The sequence below is a fragment of the Salvelinus namaycush genome, chromosome 2 (genome assembly GCF_016432855.1).
Source record: "Salvelinus namaycush isolate Seneca chromosome 2, SaNama_1.0, whole genome shotgun sequence".
Taxonomy (NCBI): Eukaryota; Metazoa; Chordata; class Actinopteri; order Salmoniformes; family Salmonidae; genus Salvelinus; species Salvelinus namaycush.
Window position 1 is genome coordinate 36940625 of NC_052308.1, and position 20362 is coordinate 36960986.

The window sequence follows — 20362 nt, forward strand, 5'->3', positions numbered from 1 at the left end:
TCGAGAGAGCGTGTGCTTGCACTGTATGTGTGACTGACATGTTGAATGTGTAGTGTGTGTGCATGGGTATGTATACAGTAAGTGTGTTTACTGCATGCTCTGTCAATCAAAGCATACGCTTGGGCCCAAGCATAAGGCAGAGGCTCGTGCAGCTCTTTACCTGGACCAGTGGGGAGAGGTTCTTCTGTCTTTTAGGAACAGCTGTCTACAGTGTGGTCAACAACACCCCAGTGTATTTTACACATACAGCGTGTGTAAAATATGTATTCACGCATAAAATCATTGACAACATCCACAAACACAGACGGTAGAGGAACAACATGCAGACAAAGAGAGAGGGAAAGGGGTGGGAAGGGGAGAGAAAGAGATACTATTGAGTGGGAGTACACCCTATTCTCTCGGCAAACACCAAGAAAGTCTTGCTCTCTCATGTTTGAGTGTGGGTTCCATCTGTAAACTAGTAGGAGAACTCCGGCGCAGACCTCGAAAGTAACAACACTTCAAATATCAACCCGACTAGAGATTGAAGACGGCTTTCGAGATATGCACACAAGCACGTCCACTCACCGCGTCAGCCTCCAACTTGTCCTTGGAGCCCCTGCTGCCGGCTACGACTGACTCCAGGACAGCCACCCAGCGCTGCTTGTCTGGGAAGCTGGGAGCCATGAAGTACAGGGACTGGCCGGGCCAACAGGTGGTGTGTGGGTGAGACTCCAGCTTCAGGATGTACGGGGTGTCTGCACACAGACAGAAGCAAGATACGAGAGTGAAGGGACAGAGACTACAGATCACATTCAAATACAAAACAGCGGCAGGCTCAGCAGTTTAGCTACTTGACGACTGTGCAATTACTCCTGCAAAGAGTCATCAAATAGGATCAGTTTAGGTAGTTTTGCACAAGTTAGGATGTAGGGAGAGGTCAGGTGTTCATTAACTTAGTGTGTTTTCTGGGAAACAGAAGTTCTACTCTGATCTCCAAGTGCATTAGGCAGGTGGATCCCAGTGCTCGACTTGGGCAGGAGCTCACCGGAGCTGAGTACCGGCACCTCAAAATGTTCTACTGCTTGAGCTCCTGTTCCTCTTATAGAATATTAGCTCAAGTATTGTGGCGCTCCTGCACCTAAATATAAACAGTACCGGCACAAAACGAGTACCAGCACTTATTTCTGTCCAAGACAAACACCGGTGGACTCTAATCTACATGTGTACAGTATCTATAAGTGCATTGTACCCGACTTGGCCGTGTTGATGAGCTCCGAGGCTCCCACTGCTCCGTGGATGGTCACCTCTCCATCAGGAAGACACAGCTCAAACTCCTCCTCTGGCTTCAGAGAGTCTGGAAACACACCAGAAGTACATTTACTAGGGCCACTGTAGCAAAACGTTATGCAACGCTACCAGGCCAGCTACAAGTCCAGGTAGAACCCTCTCTGTTTCAGACTGTTGCCTAATGAATATGATCCAGGAGGCCACGGGTCATGAAAACACTGCAGTCTGGTGAAAGAAAAAGGCGAGTTAAGTCAAGGAGCAGTACCTTCTCTGGGTTCAGCGTCGAAGATGGACACCTTGGTCCCGTCCAGCACCACGTACTTCCTCTCCCAGCCCTGCTGGCCACGCTTGGAGTTCCTGCAGAGACACACACCGTACAATTCAGAGGTGTTACATTTCCCCTGTCAAGGGCCCTACCCAGAGCTCGTGCCCAAGACAGATGAAAAGGAGGAGGAAGACGTTTCATTTTCAAACCACTTTCCAACAAATTCTCAAAGTGCTCTACATAAGGCAAGGTAAGGTAGGTAAAAAACAGAAGAATGTCCATAATAAAGACGCTACTGTGAGAACACAGACCTGGGTTGTTTCATCCATCCCTCCAGGCGAACGTGGCCAGTGGCCTCTTTGAGCTGCAGGGCAGGGGAGCTGGCCTTCTCCCGACACAACGCCTCTGAGAAGTGGGTGGCGTACTCCGCCGGCAGGCCGCACGTGGCAGGGAGGCAGGGCGAGCACTTGGGGTGGCAGAGGGTGTTGCACTCTACAGAAGACCAGGAAGAGAGAGAAGGAAATACATGTATTGTGGAGGAGTGATTTTCTTCAGTTATGTTGGCTGAAAACAAGTACTCTATTGCATTGCATCTTCATACCTGTACACGAGTGTCGGGAATAATAAAAAATAAAATAATGTATTCAACATAATGACCACAAGAAAGGGAAGTTTGGTTGAAAGAAATAGTTGAAACACGGTTAATGAACATAATGCAGTGGTCTGGGACATTGCTCATGAGCGCAACAGCAGTGCTATGCTGGCAGAGAAAGAAAGGCAGTAAAGCCCATTAGGACTACTAACCTAGGCAGGTGGCGGCCTGGCGTCCAAAGTGCACGGTGTCCAGGCAAACAGAACACTTGGTGGCCCTCATGTTGAGTCCCACGGTGAAGCGATGGGGGATGTTGTGGTGCATCCTCTCCTTCACGCGACGCCCGTACTCTACAACAACAGAGTGACAATGAGTGAAAACTAGAATGAGTGAGTTTTGCAGCGGTCATGCACATAGTTTGCGTATTGTTTGTGTCACTTAAAAGCTCCTGACAAGAGAAAGCAAAAATGTTTTGACAGCAAGACAAAGAGAGTACTATATGAGGCATAGCAATTCATTTTCTGCACGTGCATATTTTTCCGGTTCTAGCGACATAACCATGGTTATGAGTCGATTCATGCAAATGACAATGGGTTTATGTACTTTTAACTATAGTATTTGTAAAAGAGATGGTTTCAGATCTACTTCGCTTTGCAGAAAGAAAGGCTGGTCAAAGGACACACTTTATTTTCCAGTCAAAAGTGCTGCTGGGGCTCTAGCCCAGGAGGGGGGTGGGTCTTAACAACTGTAAACCAGAAGTCCTGAACCGCAACCCCGTCTTTGCTTTTTGAGGGCGTTCGGCACAGATTTCAATATAACTTAATGGCGGTTACATTTGCCAAGAACCAACCCCACATTGTTTACCAACTGGCATGGAGCCTTTCCTGAGAGCCTTCTGAAGCACTCTCTATTTTTGCCTCCATATTGTTGCCTACTAAATACTAATACTTTAGACACTTGTTCCTTCAGTCAAAAACCCTCCCAGCATCACATGCATCTCAGATGCAGACTAGCGTTGTAAATGTGCCCCATGAACCAGTTGAAGGGAGGGGGTTGATCCCGCTCTCCGTAGCCAATGTGAGTAAGACCTTTAAACAGATCAACGTTCACAAGGCCGCAGGGCAAGACGGATTACCAAGACGCCATAGATCCACAGATGACGCAATCTCTAATGCACTTTCCCACCTGGACAAAAGGAACACGTACTGTACGTGAGAATGCTGTTCGTTGACTACAGCTCAGCGTTCAACACTCCAAGCTTATCACTAAACTAAGGACCCTGGGATTAAACACCTCCCTCTGCAATTGGATACTGGACTTTGAAGGGCTGCCCCCAGGTGGTGAGGGTAAGCAACAACATCCACCACGCTGACCCTCAACACGGGGGCCCCCAGGGGTGCGTGCTTAGCCCTCTCCTGTACTTCACGTTCACCCACAACTACATTGCCGCACACTGGTACCTAACAACGACACAACGGTGGCAGGCCTGATCACCGACGATGAGACAGCCTACAGGGAGGAGGTTAGAGACCTAGCAATGTGGTGCCAGGACAAAAACCTTGCCCTCAACATCAGCAAGACAAAAGGAGCAGATGGTGGACTACCGGAAACGGAGAGCGAACACGCCCCCATTCCCATCGACAGGGCTGGAGTGGAGACAGCTTCAAGTTCCTCGGAGTCCACATCACTAAGGACTCATGGTACAAACACACCAACACAGTCGTGAAGAGGGCACGACAAAGCCTCTTCCACCTCAAGAGGCTGAAAAGATGGGCCCTTAGATCCTCAAAAAGTTCTACAGCTGCACCACTGAGAGCATCTTGACTGGCTGCTGCTCGGCATCCGACCGCAAGGCGCTACAGAAGGTAGCGGGCTGAGCTACCTGGGCTGAGCTTCCTGGCATCCATGACCTCTATACCATGCGGTGTCAGAGGAAGGGCCTAAAAATTGTCAAAGACTGCTGCCACCCAAGTTGAAGTCTGTTCTCTCTGCTATCTCACAGCAAGCGGTACCGGAGTACCAAGTCTGGGAGCAAAAAGGCTCCTGAACCGCTTCTAACCCAAAGCCTGTTGAACAGTTAATTAGACAGCTACCCAGACGTTCTGCTTTTTACCCCCTTTCTACATGTACATAGTTCTTCAATCAATCAATCACCAAACCAACACGTACATTTGAAGTCGGAAGTTTACATACACCTTAGCCAAATACATTTAAACTCAGTTTTTCACAATTCCTGACATTTAATCCTAGTAAAAATTGTCTTAGGTCAGTTAGGATCACCACTTCATGTTAAGAATGTGAAATGTCAGAATAATCGTAGAGAATGATTTATTTCAGCTTTTATTTCCTTCATCACATTCCCAGTGGGTCAGAAGTTTACATGCTACCAAATACTAATTGAGTCTATTGCGTTTAAATTATTTAACATGTTTAACACAAATGTGTCGGATAGCCTTCCACAAGCTTCTCAGAATAAGTTGGGTGAATTTTGGCCCATTCCTCCTTACAGAGCTGGTGTAACTGAGTCAGGTTTGTAGGCCTCCTTGCTCACACACGCCTTTTCAGTTCTGCCCACACATTTTCTATTGGATTGAGGTCAGGGCTTTGTGATGGCCACTCCAATACCTTGACTTTGTTGTTCTTAAGCCATTTTGACACAACTTTGGAAGTATGCTTGGGGTCATTGTCCATTTGGAAGACCCATATGCGACCAGGCTTTAACTTCCTTACTGATGTCTTGAGATGTTGCTTCAATATATCCACATAATGTTCCTCCCTCATGATGCCATCAATTTTGTGAAGTGCACCAGCCCCTACTGCAGCAAAGCACCCCCACATCATGATGCTGCCACCCCCGTGCTTCACGGTTCTTCAGCTTGCAAGCCTCCCCCCTTTTCCTCCAAACATAACGATGGTCATTATGGCCAAACAGTTGTATTTTTGTTTCATCAGACCAGAGGACATTTCTCCAAAAATTACGATCTTTGTCCCCATGTGCAGTTGCAAACCGTAGTCTGGCTTTTCTATGGCGGTTTTAGAGGAGTGGCTTCTTCCTTGCTGAGCGGCCTTTCAGGTTATGTCAATATAGGACTCGTTTTACTGTGGATATAGATACTTTTGTACCTGTTTCCTCCAGCATCTTTACAAGGTCCTTTGCTGTTGTTCTGGGATTGAGTTGCACTTTTTGCACCAAAGTACATTCATCTCTAGGAGAGAGAAAGCGTCTCCTTCCTGAGCGGTATGACGGCTGCGTGGTACCATGGTGTTTATACTTGCGTACTATTGTTTGTACAGATGAACGTGGTACCTTCAGGCATTTGGAAATTGCTCCCAAGGATGAACCAGACTTGTGGAGGTCTACAATTTGTTTTCGGAGGTCTTGGCTGATTTCTTTTGATTTTCCCATGTCAGGCAAAGAGGCACTGAGTTTGAAGGTAGGCCTTGAAATACATCCACGGGTACACCTCCAATTGACTCAAATGATGTCAATTAGCCTATCAGAAGCTTCTAAAGCCATGACATCATTTTCTGGAATTTCCCAGCTGTTTAAAGGCACAGTCAACTTAGTGTATGTAAACTTCTGACCCACTGGAATTGTGATACAGTGAATTATAAGTGAAATAATCTGTCTGTAAACAATTGTTGGAAAAATTACTTGTGTCATGCACAAAGTTGATGTCCTAACCGACTTGCCAAAACTATAGTTTGTTAACAAGAAATGTGTAGAGTGGTTGAAAAACAAGTTTTAATGACTCCAACCTAAGTGTATGTAAACTTCTGACTTCAACTGTACATAGAGTATTACCTCAATCAATAACCACAGCTACCTCGTACACCAGTACACTCGGTACTGGTACGCCTTGTGTATAGGCTATATATAGCCTCGTTAATGTTATTTTTATTGTGTTACTATTTTATTGTTATCTATTTGTAAATGTTCTTGCTTTTTAACTGCATTGCTGGGAAAGGGCTCGTAAGGAAGTATTTCAGTTTAAATACTTGTATTTGGCGCATGTGACAACTAACATTTTACTTGATGATTACAACAAGCACAATGAGATGGAAGATGCTTACCTCTTCACAACAGTTTCAAACTGGGAATACACTTACTTTCAAAAGTTACCCTTCGCTTCTCTGTGAGCAGAATGAGAGAGAAAGAAAATGAAGAGTTCTAAAAGTGGCGAGAGAGAAGAGAGAGACACACAGGCTGAGAGCAGGGGCTGTGGGACTTACCTTCGGGCGTGGAGCTCTCCTTGCATCGCGCAGAGCTAGAGGGTGCCAGGAGGCTGCTGGGGTTGGGCTGGCGCTCGGGGGACTTGACGATGGCCGACATGAGGATCTGCTGGCGGGCGGAGGCTGGCGTGGCCGGGGCGTGCTCTGAGGCTTTAAAATGGGCCGCTGGGAGGGAGGAAACGTTAAGCTTTTGGCTACACCTGGCACACTTCGACACACCAGAAACATTGCTTCCTGTACATCGTCTCCATTAATATACAATCACCCTGTTGAAATACTTCTAAAAATGTGTCCTCACTTCCCTGAAGAAGACAGGGTGAATAAAGTCAGCATTCCACTGGACTGCTCTCCCTAATATGTCAGATCAGTGAGAAGGATTTGAACCAGATACTATGACAATCATCAGGGCATGGATTCACAAACAACTCACAGGAGTGCTGACCTAGGATCAGTTTGGCCTTTTCGATAATAATTCATATTATAAACTGGGTGGTTCGAGCCCTGAATGCTGATTGGCTGACAGCCGTGGTATATCAGACTGTATACCACGGGTATGACAAAACATTTATTTTTACTGCTCTAACTACATTGGTAACCAGTTTATAATAGGAATAAGGAACCCCGGGGGTTTGTGGTGTACGGCCAATATACCACGGCTAAGGGCTATATCCAGGAACTGTGCGTTGCGTCGCGCATAAGAACAGCCCTTAGCCGTGGTATATTGACCACACCTCCCCATCCCTTATTGCATGAACAGGGAGGACCTGATCCCAGATAAGCACTCCTGCTTTCAGAGGCTTTATGAATATGGGCATATGTCCTGTAATAAGATTGTTGGCGACACCACCCACCTTCTTCTCTTAGTGATCTCAGCTCTATCCTCATTTTCTGCAGGGCGTCCTCCAGGTCTGAGCAGCGTGTCCTTTCCTTCTCCAGGGCCACCTTCATGTCACTGTACTGCATCGGCAGTGCTGGCTGGGCCTGTGCCCCGGAACCCCCAGCGCCGTTCCCATTGGGCGCCAGCTCATCACGCCGCCGCCCGAAGATACCCTGGCAGGAGAGAGAGGGAGCTCGAGTTTCAGAAGGAGCAACGGACCTGTGTGGCATTCATTTCACATGCAGTAACATTAAGATGTATTGTGTGTGTGTTTGAGCCTGTGTGTCCCCGTCGAAGAACAACAACCATCTGCTCCCTACGCAGACTGCGCCATTCGCCGTCATCGCGGAGTTATCTCACCTTCTTTTTCTTGGTGGGCTGATCCATTTTGGCCTGGAGGAAGTCAATCAGCTTGGTCTGCTGAGAAATGGTGCCCTCCATCTTGACTTTCTCATGAGAATAAACAGCCTGTGGCGGGAGAAAGAATCAATGTCAATATAAATGCATCAGGCTACCAGCTAACGTCTCACATGGAATTAGCTGTAAGAGCTGAGCCATTCCAGCAACTACGGCGGACGTTTCAAAAAACGAAAATAAGCGTTTCTTATTGGACAAGACCACATAGTACCTTCCTTTTTCAGTCTGTTTGGTGCCGAATGAATACGACCCAGGCCAGCTGACAACAGCTGGGCTCAGCAGTGTTCAAAACGGTCTGAGTGGGACTGAGTGTAATGTTACCTGGATGTTCTCCAGCTGGTACTCCAGGTCGGTCCTCTCAGTCTTCAGCAGGTCAGTCTGGTCCAGAGCCTCCTGCAGGCCTTGTGTCAGACGAAAGATGTGGCTCTTCTGTAGGTCCATCTGCTGCTGTAGCTTGCCTTGCTGTGGTGGGGAGGTCACCACACAAACACACATCATTCCAAGACAATCTAAAAGCTATTTTCTGTAACTTTTTGTGTAAATTGGACTAGCGTCCTGACCAGGGGTGTAATTGTACATTAAGCTGCCTCACACTACAAACAGGAGACAGGCTCCTGCCCTATGGGCCGTCCTGGCTCGGACAAGGCTTACTTACTTTGGGTAAATGAAATCCAATATTGTGTATCTATTGATGTTTGTGTGAATGTTTGCGGAGTGCTCTCTACCTCGTCCATCAGCCTCTGCTTCAGCTCCCTCTCCGTCTCCAGTTTTTGCTGCAGGGTGCGGGCGTTCATCTCCAGCATGGCGTGCTTCTTCTCCAGGTCATTCAGCTGACAACACACACAACCACAAGTTCAAAGGTTGTGTAGGAAAATATAATATATGCCATTTGGCAGACACTTTTATCCAAAGCGATTCGGTACAGTGAGTACATATTGTTTTTCTACATATGTGACCCCAGCGAGAATCAAACCCATGGACCTGCCGTCGCTAGTGTCACGCTATAGACGAGACTCACCGTATCAGAGAGACTCTCGGCCTTCAGTCTCTGTTCTTTCAGGGCTTGCTGCAGAGCCACGATCTCCGCCGTGTGCTCCCTGACCGCTAGCTCCACTGCCTGGCGGGACTCGGTACTGCGCTGGTCCGCACGCAACCTACACACACATGGAAACTTAACACTCCCTGTGTGCGCACAGCTGTGTGTGGGTAGCAGTAGGTTTGTAGTGTGTGTGTGATGCAGGTTTTGTGTGTGCAGACATTTGCATATGTAAATGTGACATGAGCACCTTTGTATGTACTGTATTGTGTGTGTGTGTTTATGTATGAAGCGTGTAAGACACGTGTGTGCATATATGAGGCCTGTGCGCACGCATGTATGACGCTTGCTTGACGTGTGTATGATAATCTGGCGTGCGTGTGGGTGTGTCTACCTATTCTGCTTCTCGTTGTCCATCAGGCGCTGCATGTCTCTGGTCCTCCTCTCGGCCTGGTTCTTCTCGTCCTCCAGGGCTCCCCTCCAGGCCTCCCACTGTCTCTCCTTCTCCAGCAGCTCATCATTCAGACTCTCCAGCTCCACAACCTGCTCCTCCAGCATGCTGCACGTCGTCTTCAGAGTCTCAATGTTCTACAGGCACACCAGTCACTTGTTTGATTTTGCCTTTATGTAACCAGGTAAGTCACTGAGAAGTAGAGAACTCATTCTCGTTTGCAATAACGAGCTGATACACTAGTCACTTCCTATGCCGAGTCTGTGTATATACACTACCGTTCAAATGTTTGGGGTCACTTAGAAATGTCCTTGTTTTTGAAGAAAAGCTAATTTTCTGTCCATTAAAATAACATCAATTTGATCAGAAATACAGTGTAGACATTGTTAATGTTGTAAATGACTATTGAAGCTGGAAACGGCTGATTTTTAATGGAATATCTACATAGGCGCAGAGGCCCATTATCAGCAACCATCACTCCTGTGTTCCAACGGCATGTTGTGTTAGCTAATCCAAGTTTATCATTTTAAATTTAAGTCATTTAAGTCATTTAGCAGACGCTCTTATCCAGAGCGATCCAGAGCGACTTACAAATTAAATCTAATTGATGGCCAGAAACAAAGAACTTTCTTCTGAAACTCGTCAGTCTATTGTTGTTCTGAGAAATGAAGGCTATTCCATGTGAGAAATTGCCAAGAAACTGAAGATCTCGTACAACGCTGTGTACAACTCCCTTCACAGAAAGGCACAAACTGGCTCTAACCAGAATAGAAAGAGGAGTGGGAGGCTCCGGTGCACAACTGAGCAAGAGGACAAGTACATTAGAGTGTCTAGTTTGAGAAACAGATGCCTCACAAGTCCTCAACTGGCAGCTTCATTAAATAGTACCCGCAAAACACCAGTCTCAACGTCAACAGTGAAGAGGTGACTCCGCGATGCTGGCCTTCTAGGCAGTTCCTCTGTCCAGTGTCCGTGTTCTTTTGCCCATCTTAATCTTTTCTTTTTATTGGCCAGTCTGAGATATGGCTTTTTCTTTGCAACCCTGCCTAGAAGGCCAGCATCCCGGAGTCACCTCTTCACATAAACTTGGATTAGCTAACACAACGTGCCATTGGCACACAGGAGTGATGGGTGCTGATAATGGGCCTCTGTACGCCTATGTAAATATTCCATTATAAATCAGCCGTTTCCAGCTACAATAGTCATTTACAACATTAACAATCTCTACACTGTATTTCTGATCAATTTGATGTTATTTTAATGGACAAAAAATGTGCCTTTCTTTCAAAAACAAGGACATTTCTAAGTGACCAAGCAGTCATGGAGCGTATCACAAACATTTAAACATTCTGGAAGGTACAGGAAACAAATGATGAGCAGACGTCCGTCACCTGTTTCTGGTTGTTGAGGTGCATCTCACGGTCGGCCACCTCGCGGCGGAGGCGGTCCACGTCCTGTCCCAGCTGCAGGCGGTCGTCCGTCTCGTCCGTGACCTCGTCCAGCTGCTTGGACAGGTAGAAGTTCTGTCTGTTCAGCTCGGCGTTCTCCTGGCTCAGCTGGGTCAGCTGCTCCTCCAGATCTGTGATCACCTGGTGGTGGTGGGGGTGAGGAACAAAAGCAACGACTGAACGGAATTCAATCATTGCGAGAACGTACATTCTAATCTATACTGACATTTACTGAAATTGGAATTCCGACAAATTTTACTTACTGAGCAACTGTCTCTCAGGGCGTCAAACTTGCGTTGGATTTCATCTCTGTGGGCCTGAAAAAAATAAAACAAAAGTCTTGATCTCTGGTGTGATTTACATGACAGGTTGTGTGTGTGTGTGTGTGTGTGTGTGTGTGTGTGTCTCGTTGAACTGCCAACGTCCTTTCCTCTCACCCTGAGGGCAGTGATCTCCTCCTCGGCCTCGGCGGTGGTGTCCTCCAGCTCTGTCTTGGCCTGCTGCAGCTGGTTCTCCAGGGCGTGGCGTGCCGCCTGCAGCCCGCTAATCTGGGACTCCCGCTCCTGCAGCGACAACGTCAACTCCGTCACCTGGCGCTTTATCTCCAGCTTCTGCTCTTCGTGCTCCAGGCCCATCTAGAACACCAAAGGTTGAAGGGTCATGGCATTGCTTTGGATTTGATTGGATAATACAAGGGTGTGGGTAAATTTACTGCACCTTGTTTCATGAATTGTTTCTTTAGAACAGTAAAGTTGCTTGAGGTGAAATACTGTACCTTCAGAAAGTATTCAGACTCATTGACTTTTTCCACATTTTGTTAAGTTACAGCCTTATTCTAAAAGGGATAAAAAATATAAAAATCCTCAGCAATCTACACACAATACCCCATGATGACAAAGCAAAAACAGGTTTAGACATTTTTGCTGAGTTATAAAAAATAAAAAACAGAAATACCTTATTTACATAGGTATTCAGCCCTTTTGCTATGAGACTCGAAATTGAGCTCAGGTGCGCAACCTGTTTCCATTGATCATCATTGAGATGTTTCCACAACTTGATTGGAGTCCACCTTTGGTAAATTCAATTGATTGGACATGATTTGGAAAGACACACACACCTGTCTATATAAAAAAGGTCCCACAGTTGACAGTGGATGTCAGAGCAAAAACCAAGCCATGAGGTTGAAGGAATTGTCCGTGGAGCTCCGAGACAGGATTGTGTCGAGGCACAGATCTCGGGAAGGATACCAAAAACCTTCTGCAGCATTGAAGGTCCCCAAGAACACAGTGGCCTCCATCATTCTTAAATGGAAGAAGTTTGGAACCACCAAGACTCTTCCTAGAGCTGGCCGCCCGGCCAAACTGAGCAATCGGGGGAGAAGGGCCTTGGTCAGGGTCAGAGTTGACCCTTGGTCAGAGTTGACCAAGAACCTGATGGTCACTGACAGAGCTCAAGAGTGCTTCTGTGGAGATGGGAGAACCTTCCAGAAGGACAACCATCTCTGCAGCACTCCACCAATCAGGCCTTTATGGTAGAGTGGCCAGAAGGAAGCCACTCCTCAGTAAAAGGCACATGCCATCCCGCTCGGAGTTTGCAAAAAGGCACCTAAAGGACTCTCAGACCATGAGAAACAAGATTCTCTGGTCTGATGAAACCAAGATTGAACTGTTTGGCCTGAATGCCAAGTGTCACGTCTAGAGGAAACCTGGCACCATCCCAAGCATGGTGGTGGCAGCATCATGCTGTGGGGATGTTTTTCAGTGGCAGGGACTGGGAGACTAGTCAGAAAACCTTGATGAAAACCTGCTCCAGAGCACTCCGGACCTCAGACTGGGGCGAAGGTTCACCTTCCAACAGGACAAATCTTTGAATGTCCTTGAGTGGCTCAGCCAGAGCCCGGGCTTGAACCCGATTTAACATCTCTGGAGAGACAGAGCTTAAGAGGATCTGCAGATGTGCCAAGCTTGTAGTGTCATACCCAAGAAAGCTCGAGGCTGTAATTGCTGCCAAAGGTGCTTAACAAAGTACTGAGTAAAGGGTCTGAATACTTATGTAAATGTCTTATTTCAGCGTTTAATTTTTAATAAGTTAGCAGAAATGTCTAAAAACCTGTTTTATGCGCAGTGGTCTAAAGCACTGCATTGCAGTGCTAGCTGTGACACTAGAGAACCTGGTTCGAGTCCAGGCTCTGTCGCAGCCGGCAGTGACCGGGAGACCCATGGGGCGGCTGGGATGTTCCCGTCCCATCGCGCACTAGTGACTCCTGTGGCAGGCCGGGCGCAATGCACGCTGACATGGTCGCCAGGTGTACGGTGCTTCCTCCGACACATTGGTGCGGCTGGCTTCCGGGTTAAGCGGGCATTGTGTCAAGAAGCAGTGCGGCTTGACTGGGTTGTGTTTCGGAGGACACACGTCTCTCGACCTTCGCCTCTCCCGAGTCCGTAGGGAGTTGCAGCGATGGAACAGGACTGTAACTACCAATTGGATACACGAAATTGGGGAGAAAAATGGGTAAAATAATATAAATAAATAAATGGGGTGGTGTGTGCAGATTGATGAGGAAAAAAATACTACTTAATGAATTTTAGAATGAGGCTGTAACGTAACAAAATGTGGAAAGGGGTTTGAATATTTTCCGAAGGCACTGTATTACTTGAAACTGAAGTTGCATGCAAGTAGCCTTGTGTAAATGCCAGCCAAAGTCAACCCTTTTTGGGCTGGTTTCCCAGACACTGATTAAGCTTTGCCCTAGACAACAAAAGCAATTTCAAAAGCACAAATATGCTTCATAGTTTCAGCTTAATCAGTGTCTGGGAAGCCAGCCCATAGTCTTACTGTGTACAATACAGGGGGCCCTTCTCTTCCCTGGCTTCTCCCCTATTTATCCAAATTCCCCTCTGGGGATCAATACATTTTATTCAATTCAGTTCAACTCTGACCTCGCGGAGTCTGGTCTCCAGCTCCAGCAGACGGCTCCTCTTGCTTTGCTCCTGCTGACTCATCTTCTCAAGGTGCTCCTCCAGCTTGGCGTTCTGGGCCTCCAGCTTCCCCGCCTGGGACTCTAGGTAGAACTTCTGCTGCCTCAGCTCCGAGATCATCTCCTCCTGGGCTTTCCTGCCACAACCACAGTCAGACAGAGAGAGGGAGACCATTGAGGTTTCAACCAAAAAATGCATTCTTTGGGTAACAACAGTAAACTTGTCTGGTTATGTATGCAACTTTGGTTCTCTGAAGGGATGGGGTGGGAATGATATGATTGAAAGAGAACTGAGGGGGATGGAGTTTAGTTGGGTGTGGAGTCTTTTTTAATTTGTTTTTCTGGTGCTGTAATGGCGATGGCTGGTGGCAGTTCCGTCCCCTGTCTGTTTTGTTGACTTTATGCATATAATATATGTACAAATGCATGTGCAGTGCATAGAAGTGGTAGTACCAACTAATGAACAACATAAAAGGTGCCAACCAAAGGACCGTTTAGCATTTTGTCTGATCCCCAGGTATCCATGCAGGATGCAATTGCCACTAGCAGAGAGAGCCTAGCTAGCTACTCTGTGGAGAGGGGCTAGCTGGGGCAACAAGTCGGCGGGGGAGGAGACAGTAGTGGATTGAGGGGCATGGATTGTCCATAGCCGCTGCTCATCTCCATAAATGTTGCTGTGAACATAATGCAATGCAGGAGGCGAGTCTGACCATCAGACTGCTACAAGATAACCAACTCTTTGGTTTTGCTAGCCTGAGATTGCTAATCAAGGGAAGTCCTACACTATTGCACATGAAGGTTTAAAATGTTGTATTGTCCTGATAGATTGTAAGTTACTGTTTTATATAATTATATTCTCTTAGTATGAATATATCATTTTGATATATCCTTAGAGATAGAAATGAGAGTTAGGTTAAATCTCTGTGTATGAGAAGTGTAATTATGTAGTTGACTGCAGGAATGTGTACTCCCAATAACCCAAGGCCTCTCCTGAATGATAAGCCTGTGATATGCACGGAGGAGCACAGAGGAATCCTGGGTGATGGAAAAGTACTGAAGTACATCTTTGTGGAAGGAGGGGGGGGGGGGGTGAGAGCTAAGGGTATTAATGGCCACTGCACTGTATTGAATCTATGTATTCAGCTGGTACAACCTTCGCTGAGTACAAATGTGAAACATCACTCAGAGTTTGGGATCATTGGTATGATAAATATGTTTATTTGTATAATGAAATATTGGGCTTCTTACCAGCCCTGTCCTAGCTGTTTATTATTTGTGTAACTTTGTCCTCAGGCGGGTATGTCTGTCTGGTGAGACTACGATTTGTGCCTAGTAGGTGTACTGCGTGGCCTGCTATGTTTGTTGTCTTTTGAACCACTCCAAATAAGAAGTTCCCTCATGGGAAAATAAAGCTATTCTAAAGACCACCACACTGACATGTTTTTTTGCTCTGGGTATAGATGCTACTGTTAGTACTGACATGTTTTTGCTCTGGGTATAGATGCTACTGTTAGTACTGACATGTTTTTGTTCTGGTATAGATGCTACTGTTAGTACTGACATGCTTTTGTTCTGGGTATAGATGCTACTGTTAGTACTGACATGTTTTTGTTCTGGGTATAGATGCTACTGTTAGTACTGACATGTTTTTGCTCTGGGTATAGATGCTACTGTTAGTACTGACATGTTTTTGCTCTGGGTATAGATGCTACTGTTAGTACTGACATGCTTTTGCTCTGGGTATAGATGCTACTGTTAGTACTGACATGTTTTTGTTCTGGGTATAGATGCTACTGTTAGTACTGACATGTTTTTGTTCTGGGTATAGATGCTACTGTTAGTACTGACATGTTTTTGTTCTGGGTATAGATGCTACTGTTAGTACTCACATGTTTTTGTTCTGGGTATAGATGCTACTGTTAGTACTGACATGTTTTTGTTCTGGGTATAGATGCTACTGTTAGTACTCACATGTTTTTGCTCTGGGTATAGATGCTACTGTTAGTACTGACATGTTTTTGTTCTGGGTATAGATGCTACTGTTAGTACTGACATGTTTTTGTTCTGGGTATAGATGCTACTGTTAGTACTCACATGTTTTTGTTCTGGGTATAGATGCTACTGTTAGTACTGACATGTTTTTGTTCTGGGTATAGATGCTACTGTTAGTACTCACATGTTTTTGCTCTGGGTATAGATGCTACTGTTAGTACTGACATGTTTTTGTTCTGGGTATAGATGCTACTGTTAGTACTGACATGTTTTTGTTCTGGGTATAGATGCTACTGTTAGTACTCACATGTTTTTGCTCTGGGTATAGATGCTACTGTTAGTACTGACATGTTTTTGTTCTGGGTATAGATGCTACTGTTAGTACTGACATGTTTTTGTTCTGGGTATAGATGCTACTGTTAGTACTGACATGTTTTTGTTCTGGGTATAGATGCTACTGTTAGTACTGACATGTTTTTGCTCTGGGTATAGATGCTACTGTTAGTACTGACATGCTTTTGCTCTGGGTATAGATGCTACTGTTAGTACTGACATGTTTTTGTTCTGGGTATAGATGCTACTGTTAGTACTGACATGTTTTTGTTCTGGGTATAGATGCTACTGTTAGTACTGACATGTTTTTGTTCTGGGTATAGATGCTACTGTTAGTACTGACATGTTTTTGCTCTGGGTATAGATGCTACTGTTAGTACTGACATGCTTTTGCTCTGGGTATAGATGCTACTGTTAATACTGACATGTTTTTGCTCTGGGTATAGATGCTACTGTTAGTACTGACATGTTTTTGCTCTGGGTATAGATGCTACTGTTAGTACTGACATGTTTTTGCTCTGGGTATAGATGCTACTGTTAGTACTGACATGTTTTTGCTCTGGGTATAGATGCTACTGTTAGTACTCACATGTTTTTCTGAGTGTAGATGCTACTGTTAGCGGCTAACTTGTTGGCCTCAGAAAGCTCGGTGATCCGCTGCTCCAGATTCTTCATCTTGGAGTCCATGGCGTTGATGGTCTGGAAAAAAGGAAGTGCAACACAAACAGGCTGACTTAGATCCATGAAATCACAACCCATTTAAGCCCCCCCCCCCCCCCCCCCTCCATTTCAATTTAAGGGAACATAATGTGAAAATTGTGCCAGGGTGTGAATAATTGAGACATGGATGCAATGTGATTCTATCTATTTATGAATAAGCACGATTACAGCTTACAGATGTGGTCAAATGTATCAGCATCCTTGCAGTCTTTCTTCTAAAATAAGTTGTAATTGAAAACGGTGGGTGTTTACACGAGTATATGTTTGCACAGCAATGATTCTTGTTTACTGTGTAATTTCTCTCAACTGTGGTAAGCTGCAGGTGCCTATTGGTAAAAATAGGCATCCAACCAGTTTTAAAAAGAAAAATACATTACATTCTGCTCCATTGCACTCTAATGTAAAATGCAAGGGTGCCAATATATTTGACCGCATTTGTACATCACACACAAAAAGATATGTTGATTGTTTATCATTTCCATGAAAACAGACACCCGAAGCTGCCAATTTTTTTTGTGGTTGAAATTTGTAGCCAGAGCCATATATTCAGACTGGGACTTAATATAAAAGCCATATCATTAAATATATGGCCCTGAATGTAGCTACTGTAGAGCAATTCGACGGTAACGGTGTGATGAGGTAGTCATTGTGTATAGAGTTGTATGGTTCGTTTAACTTGGCAATCATTGGTTTTTGTTTGACATACATTTTAAAGTGAAAAGTCGGAGTCTCAGTGTCACTCTGTTACCGTGGACTTGCCCTGTACTGAAATGCTAAACTAATACATAGGCTAATGTTACATTCAGACCAAAAACCCTTTCTGTCAATGTCAAATGTCGTCTGGCTCTGATGATAAAACCTATTAGCGGTAGATAACTCAAGTCTATCACGTTAACTAGATTACAGACTTAAGCTTGGACTTTGCAGTGACCCCATGTAATGGAATACTCCGAATTAAATCGCAGCCTTGACAGCATTCCCTTCGACAAATTGAGTGGAGCGCCAAACAAAACAAAACAAAAACTTAGCCCATAAACATGTCAGAGAATCTGTCTTCAAACAAACAAAAGCTGTGGCAGAAGTCTCGGAGGCTCTCGCCCACACGGCCCCATAATTGGGAGTCTAATTGGCTCACTGCTGTTCTATAACATGTAGCCTATGTGAGTCATACAATTTTCCCATCTCCTCTATTAGCTGCAGTCATCACATTGATATTCGCAGAGAGATTTCCCCCCTCACAAAAGCAAACAGTGTTGGACTGTACTGCCCTGCACGTACTCTATGGAGAATCTACACAGCTTTGCGCAGCAATATAGTAAAGAACAGGCTACAATCAAAGAGCGCAGTCAATTAAAAAGTACAAAGCAAGTATGCTAGTTAACTTTTCCAGCTGCACCTTGTTTCATTTTTTTTCTATTAGCACAGTTTCCCTGCTTGAACAGAACTGATGAGCCTGGCAGAGAGAAAGAAGTCAAACACATTGTATTATTTATATTAATCCTTATGAAAATTGGCCTTACCGCTTTCTGTTCACTGAGGAGTTTACACTTCTCCCGGGCCTCTTCCTCGTGCTGGGCCCGTTTGGACTCCAGGCTCTCCTTGTCTGCCAGGTCCACCTTCATCTGGGCCTCCAGAACCTGGGCAGTGTTCAAAATGTTATAAAACTTGAGTGCAATGCGAAGGTACTACCTGACCATGTCCAATAAGAACACAGATGTATTTATTTCTGTTGCAAACTGTTTTGCTATGGTGTGCCCAATCGAACAGTACACCTAGTTCAGGGGGACCAAGAAAGCCAAGTCACTAGTACGCTCACTTGGCCACACTTTTCAATACAGAAAGATATCCTTGAGACCATGATTTGCAGGCTGACTTAAAGTCCTCTCTACCTTAATTTTGTCCTCATAGAGCCTCTCCTTCTGGACCAGGTGAGCCTCCATCCGCTGGGCTGTTGACTGGGTCTCCCTCAAGTTCTCCTCCAGCTCCTGTACAAACAAACACACACACATATATCACGCAAGGTAACAACAAAGACCTACAAAATCATACAACAAAATATGGATGAAAGCACTATCCACACTGCCACTCAGTCCATGACAGAGACACTTGCTTGGAAGAGCTGTTTATCCATGACACGGTGGTAGCGGTGGCCGTTCATGTTGGCATGCAGCCCGGGCCGGTGCGCGCCAGGAAAGACGTCGCCTGTGTGAGCCGTGGTTTCTTCGTGGCAGCAGGCGGGACATCCAAAGTGATAGAAATGGGTGTGTGCATGCCATGGGGCAGCAAGCAGGACATTCCCTATGTGTGTGTGTGTGTGTGTGTGCATGCTTTAATCTATGCTATAGGATAAAGGTAGTATAGAGAGGGATAGAGGAGTGGAGGGGGGGGTCAGGGTATTAAGAGGGGACTTATCCCTTGGCTCTCACCAGGATCTTATCAGCCATCTGCTGGATCTGCTGGGATTTAGTCTGGATGTCATCCTTCAGCTTGTTCTCTCGTCGCTCCACCATCTCCAGACGCTTCACCTGGTTCTCCAGGGTCTTCCTGCCCTCCTGCAGGACACACAACAAGTTCTTAATAATACCCACATGACAGTCAACAACACTGAAATCAGTGGAGGCTGCTGAGGGGTGGACGACTCATAATAACGCCTGGAATGCAGTGAATGGAATGGCATCAAGCGCATAGAAACCATGTGTTTGATACCATTCCACTAATTCCGCTCCAGCCATAAACACGAGCCCGTCCTCCCCAATTAAGGTGCCACCAACCTCCTGTGACTGAAATACAGTACATGCATGTAACACAATAAATCATTACAATTCAAAACAAATAATGTTTTTACATAAACACAACACATGAGCAACCGTACCTCGGTCTCTCTGAGACGTCGTCGGAGGGTGTCGCTGGGGTCGGCCTTGCCACGCAGCCGCTCAAGCTCCTGCTCCAGACGTTCTTTAGCCTGCCGGATGTTCTGCAGCAGCTCTGTGGCTTCTGTACTGGCTTTCACCGCCTGGGGGCCAAGGGTCAAATTCAACATTGTGTGGAGACAACAAAGCCCATTAGGATTCATGCCTTTTTATTCCCAAGAACACAGGCAGCAAGGGCATGACACAATATAAATAAATGGCACTGCCATTTAGCCAAGAAACGTTTGTACCCACAACTTCAGTGAACTGTGAATGTCAATGACTGATTACATCAGAAGCTATTCAAAGCTACAGTTGAAGTCAGAAGTTTACATACACCTTAGCCAAATACATTTAATCTCAGATTTTCACAAATCCTGACATTTAATCCTAGTAAAAATTCCCTGTCTTAGGTCAGTTAGGATCACCACTTCATTTTAAGAATGTGAAATGTCAGAATAATAGTAGAGAGAATGATTTATTTCAGCTTTTATTTCTTTCATCACATTCCCAGTGGGACAGAAGTTTACAAAGTAGATATCCTAACCGACTTGCCAAAACTATAACTTGTTAACAAGAAGTTTGTGCAGTGGTTGAAAAACGAGTTTTAATGACTCCAACCTAAGTGTATGTAAACTTCCGACTTCAACTGTATGTACCTATTGGACCACAGTGGTGACAGCTGATGACTAACCATTCATTTGGGCTCACTAAGCTATTCTACGGTGACATCCAGGACCCCTGTGTGTGTGTGTGTGCGCTATGTACTTTAGAAAATATACCTTGGAGAGTTTGTCTTGGAGTTCCAGGATTTTCACTTGCTGTTCAGCATTGGTCTGAAAA

General features: G+C 45.5%; 1 protein-coding gene across 1 annotated transcript in view; it reads right to left on the minus strand.

The window, feature by feature from the left end:
* Positions 1–20362, minus strand: part of cita (citron rho-interacting serine/threonine kinase a) — a 51615-nt gene that overhangs the window by 10359 nt on the left and 20894 nt on the right. Inside the window, exons 15-36 of the mRNA XM_039012689.1 lie at positions 20302–20355; positions 19483–19623; positions 19037–19162; positions 18500–18595; positions 18131–18247; positions 16480–16589; positions 13528–13702; positions 11026–11223; positions 10852–10905; positions 10532–10729; positions 9084–9277; positions 8672–8807; positions 8379–8483; positions 7975–8115; positions 7597–7704; positions 7211–7409; positions 6360–6524; positions 2339–2476; positions 1846–2026; positions 1535–1626; positions 1232–1336; positions 568–737 (exon numbers count right to left, since the gene is read on the minus strand). Of these exons, the coding sequence (XP_038868617.1) occupies positions 568–737; positions 1232–1336; positions 1535–1626; positions 1846–2026; positions 2339–2476; positions 6360–6524; positions 7211–7409; positions 7597–7704; positions 7975–8115; positions 8379–8483; positions 8672–8807; positions 9084–9277; positions 10532–10729; positions 10852–10905; positions 11026–11223; positions 13528–13702; positions 16480–16589; positions 18131–18247; positions 18500–18595; positions 19037–19162; positions 19483–19623; positions 20302–20355 (3003 nt within the window). The remainder of the gene's footprint in view (positions 1–567; positions 738–1231; positions 1337–1534; positions 1627–1845; positions 2027–2338; positions 2477–6359; positions 6525–7210; positions 7410–7596; positions 7705–7974; positions 8116–8378; positions 8484–8671; positions 8808–9083; positions 9278–10531; positions 10730–10851; positions 10906–11025; positions 11224–13527; positions 13703–16479; positions 16590–18130; positions 18248–18499; positions 18596–19036; positions 19163–19482; positions 19624–20301; positions 20356–20362) is intronic.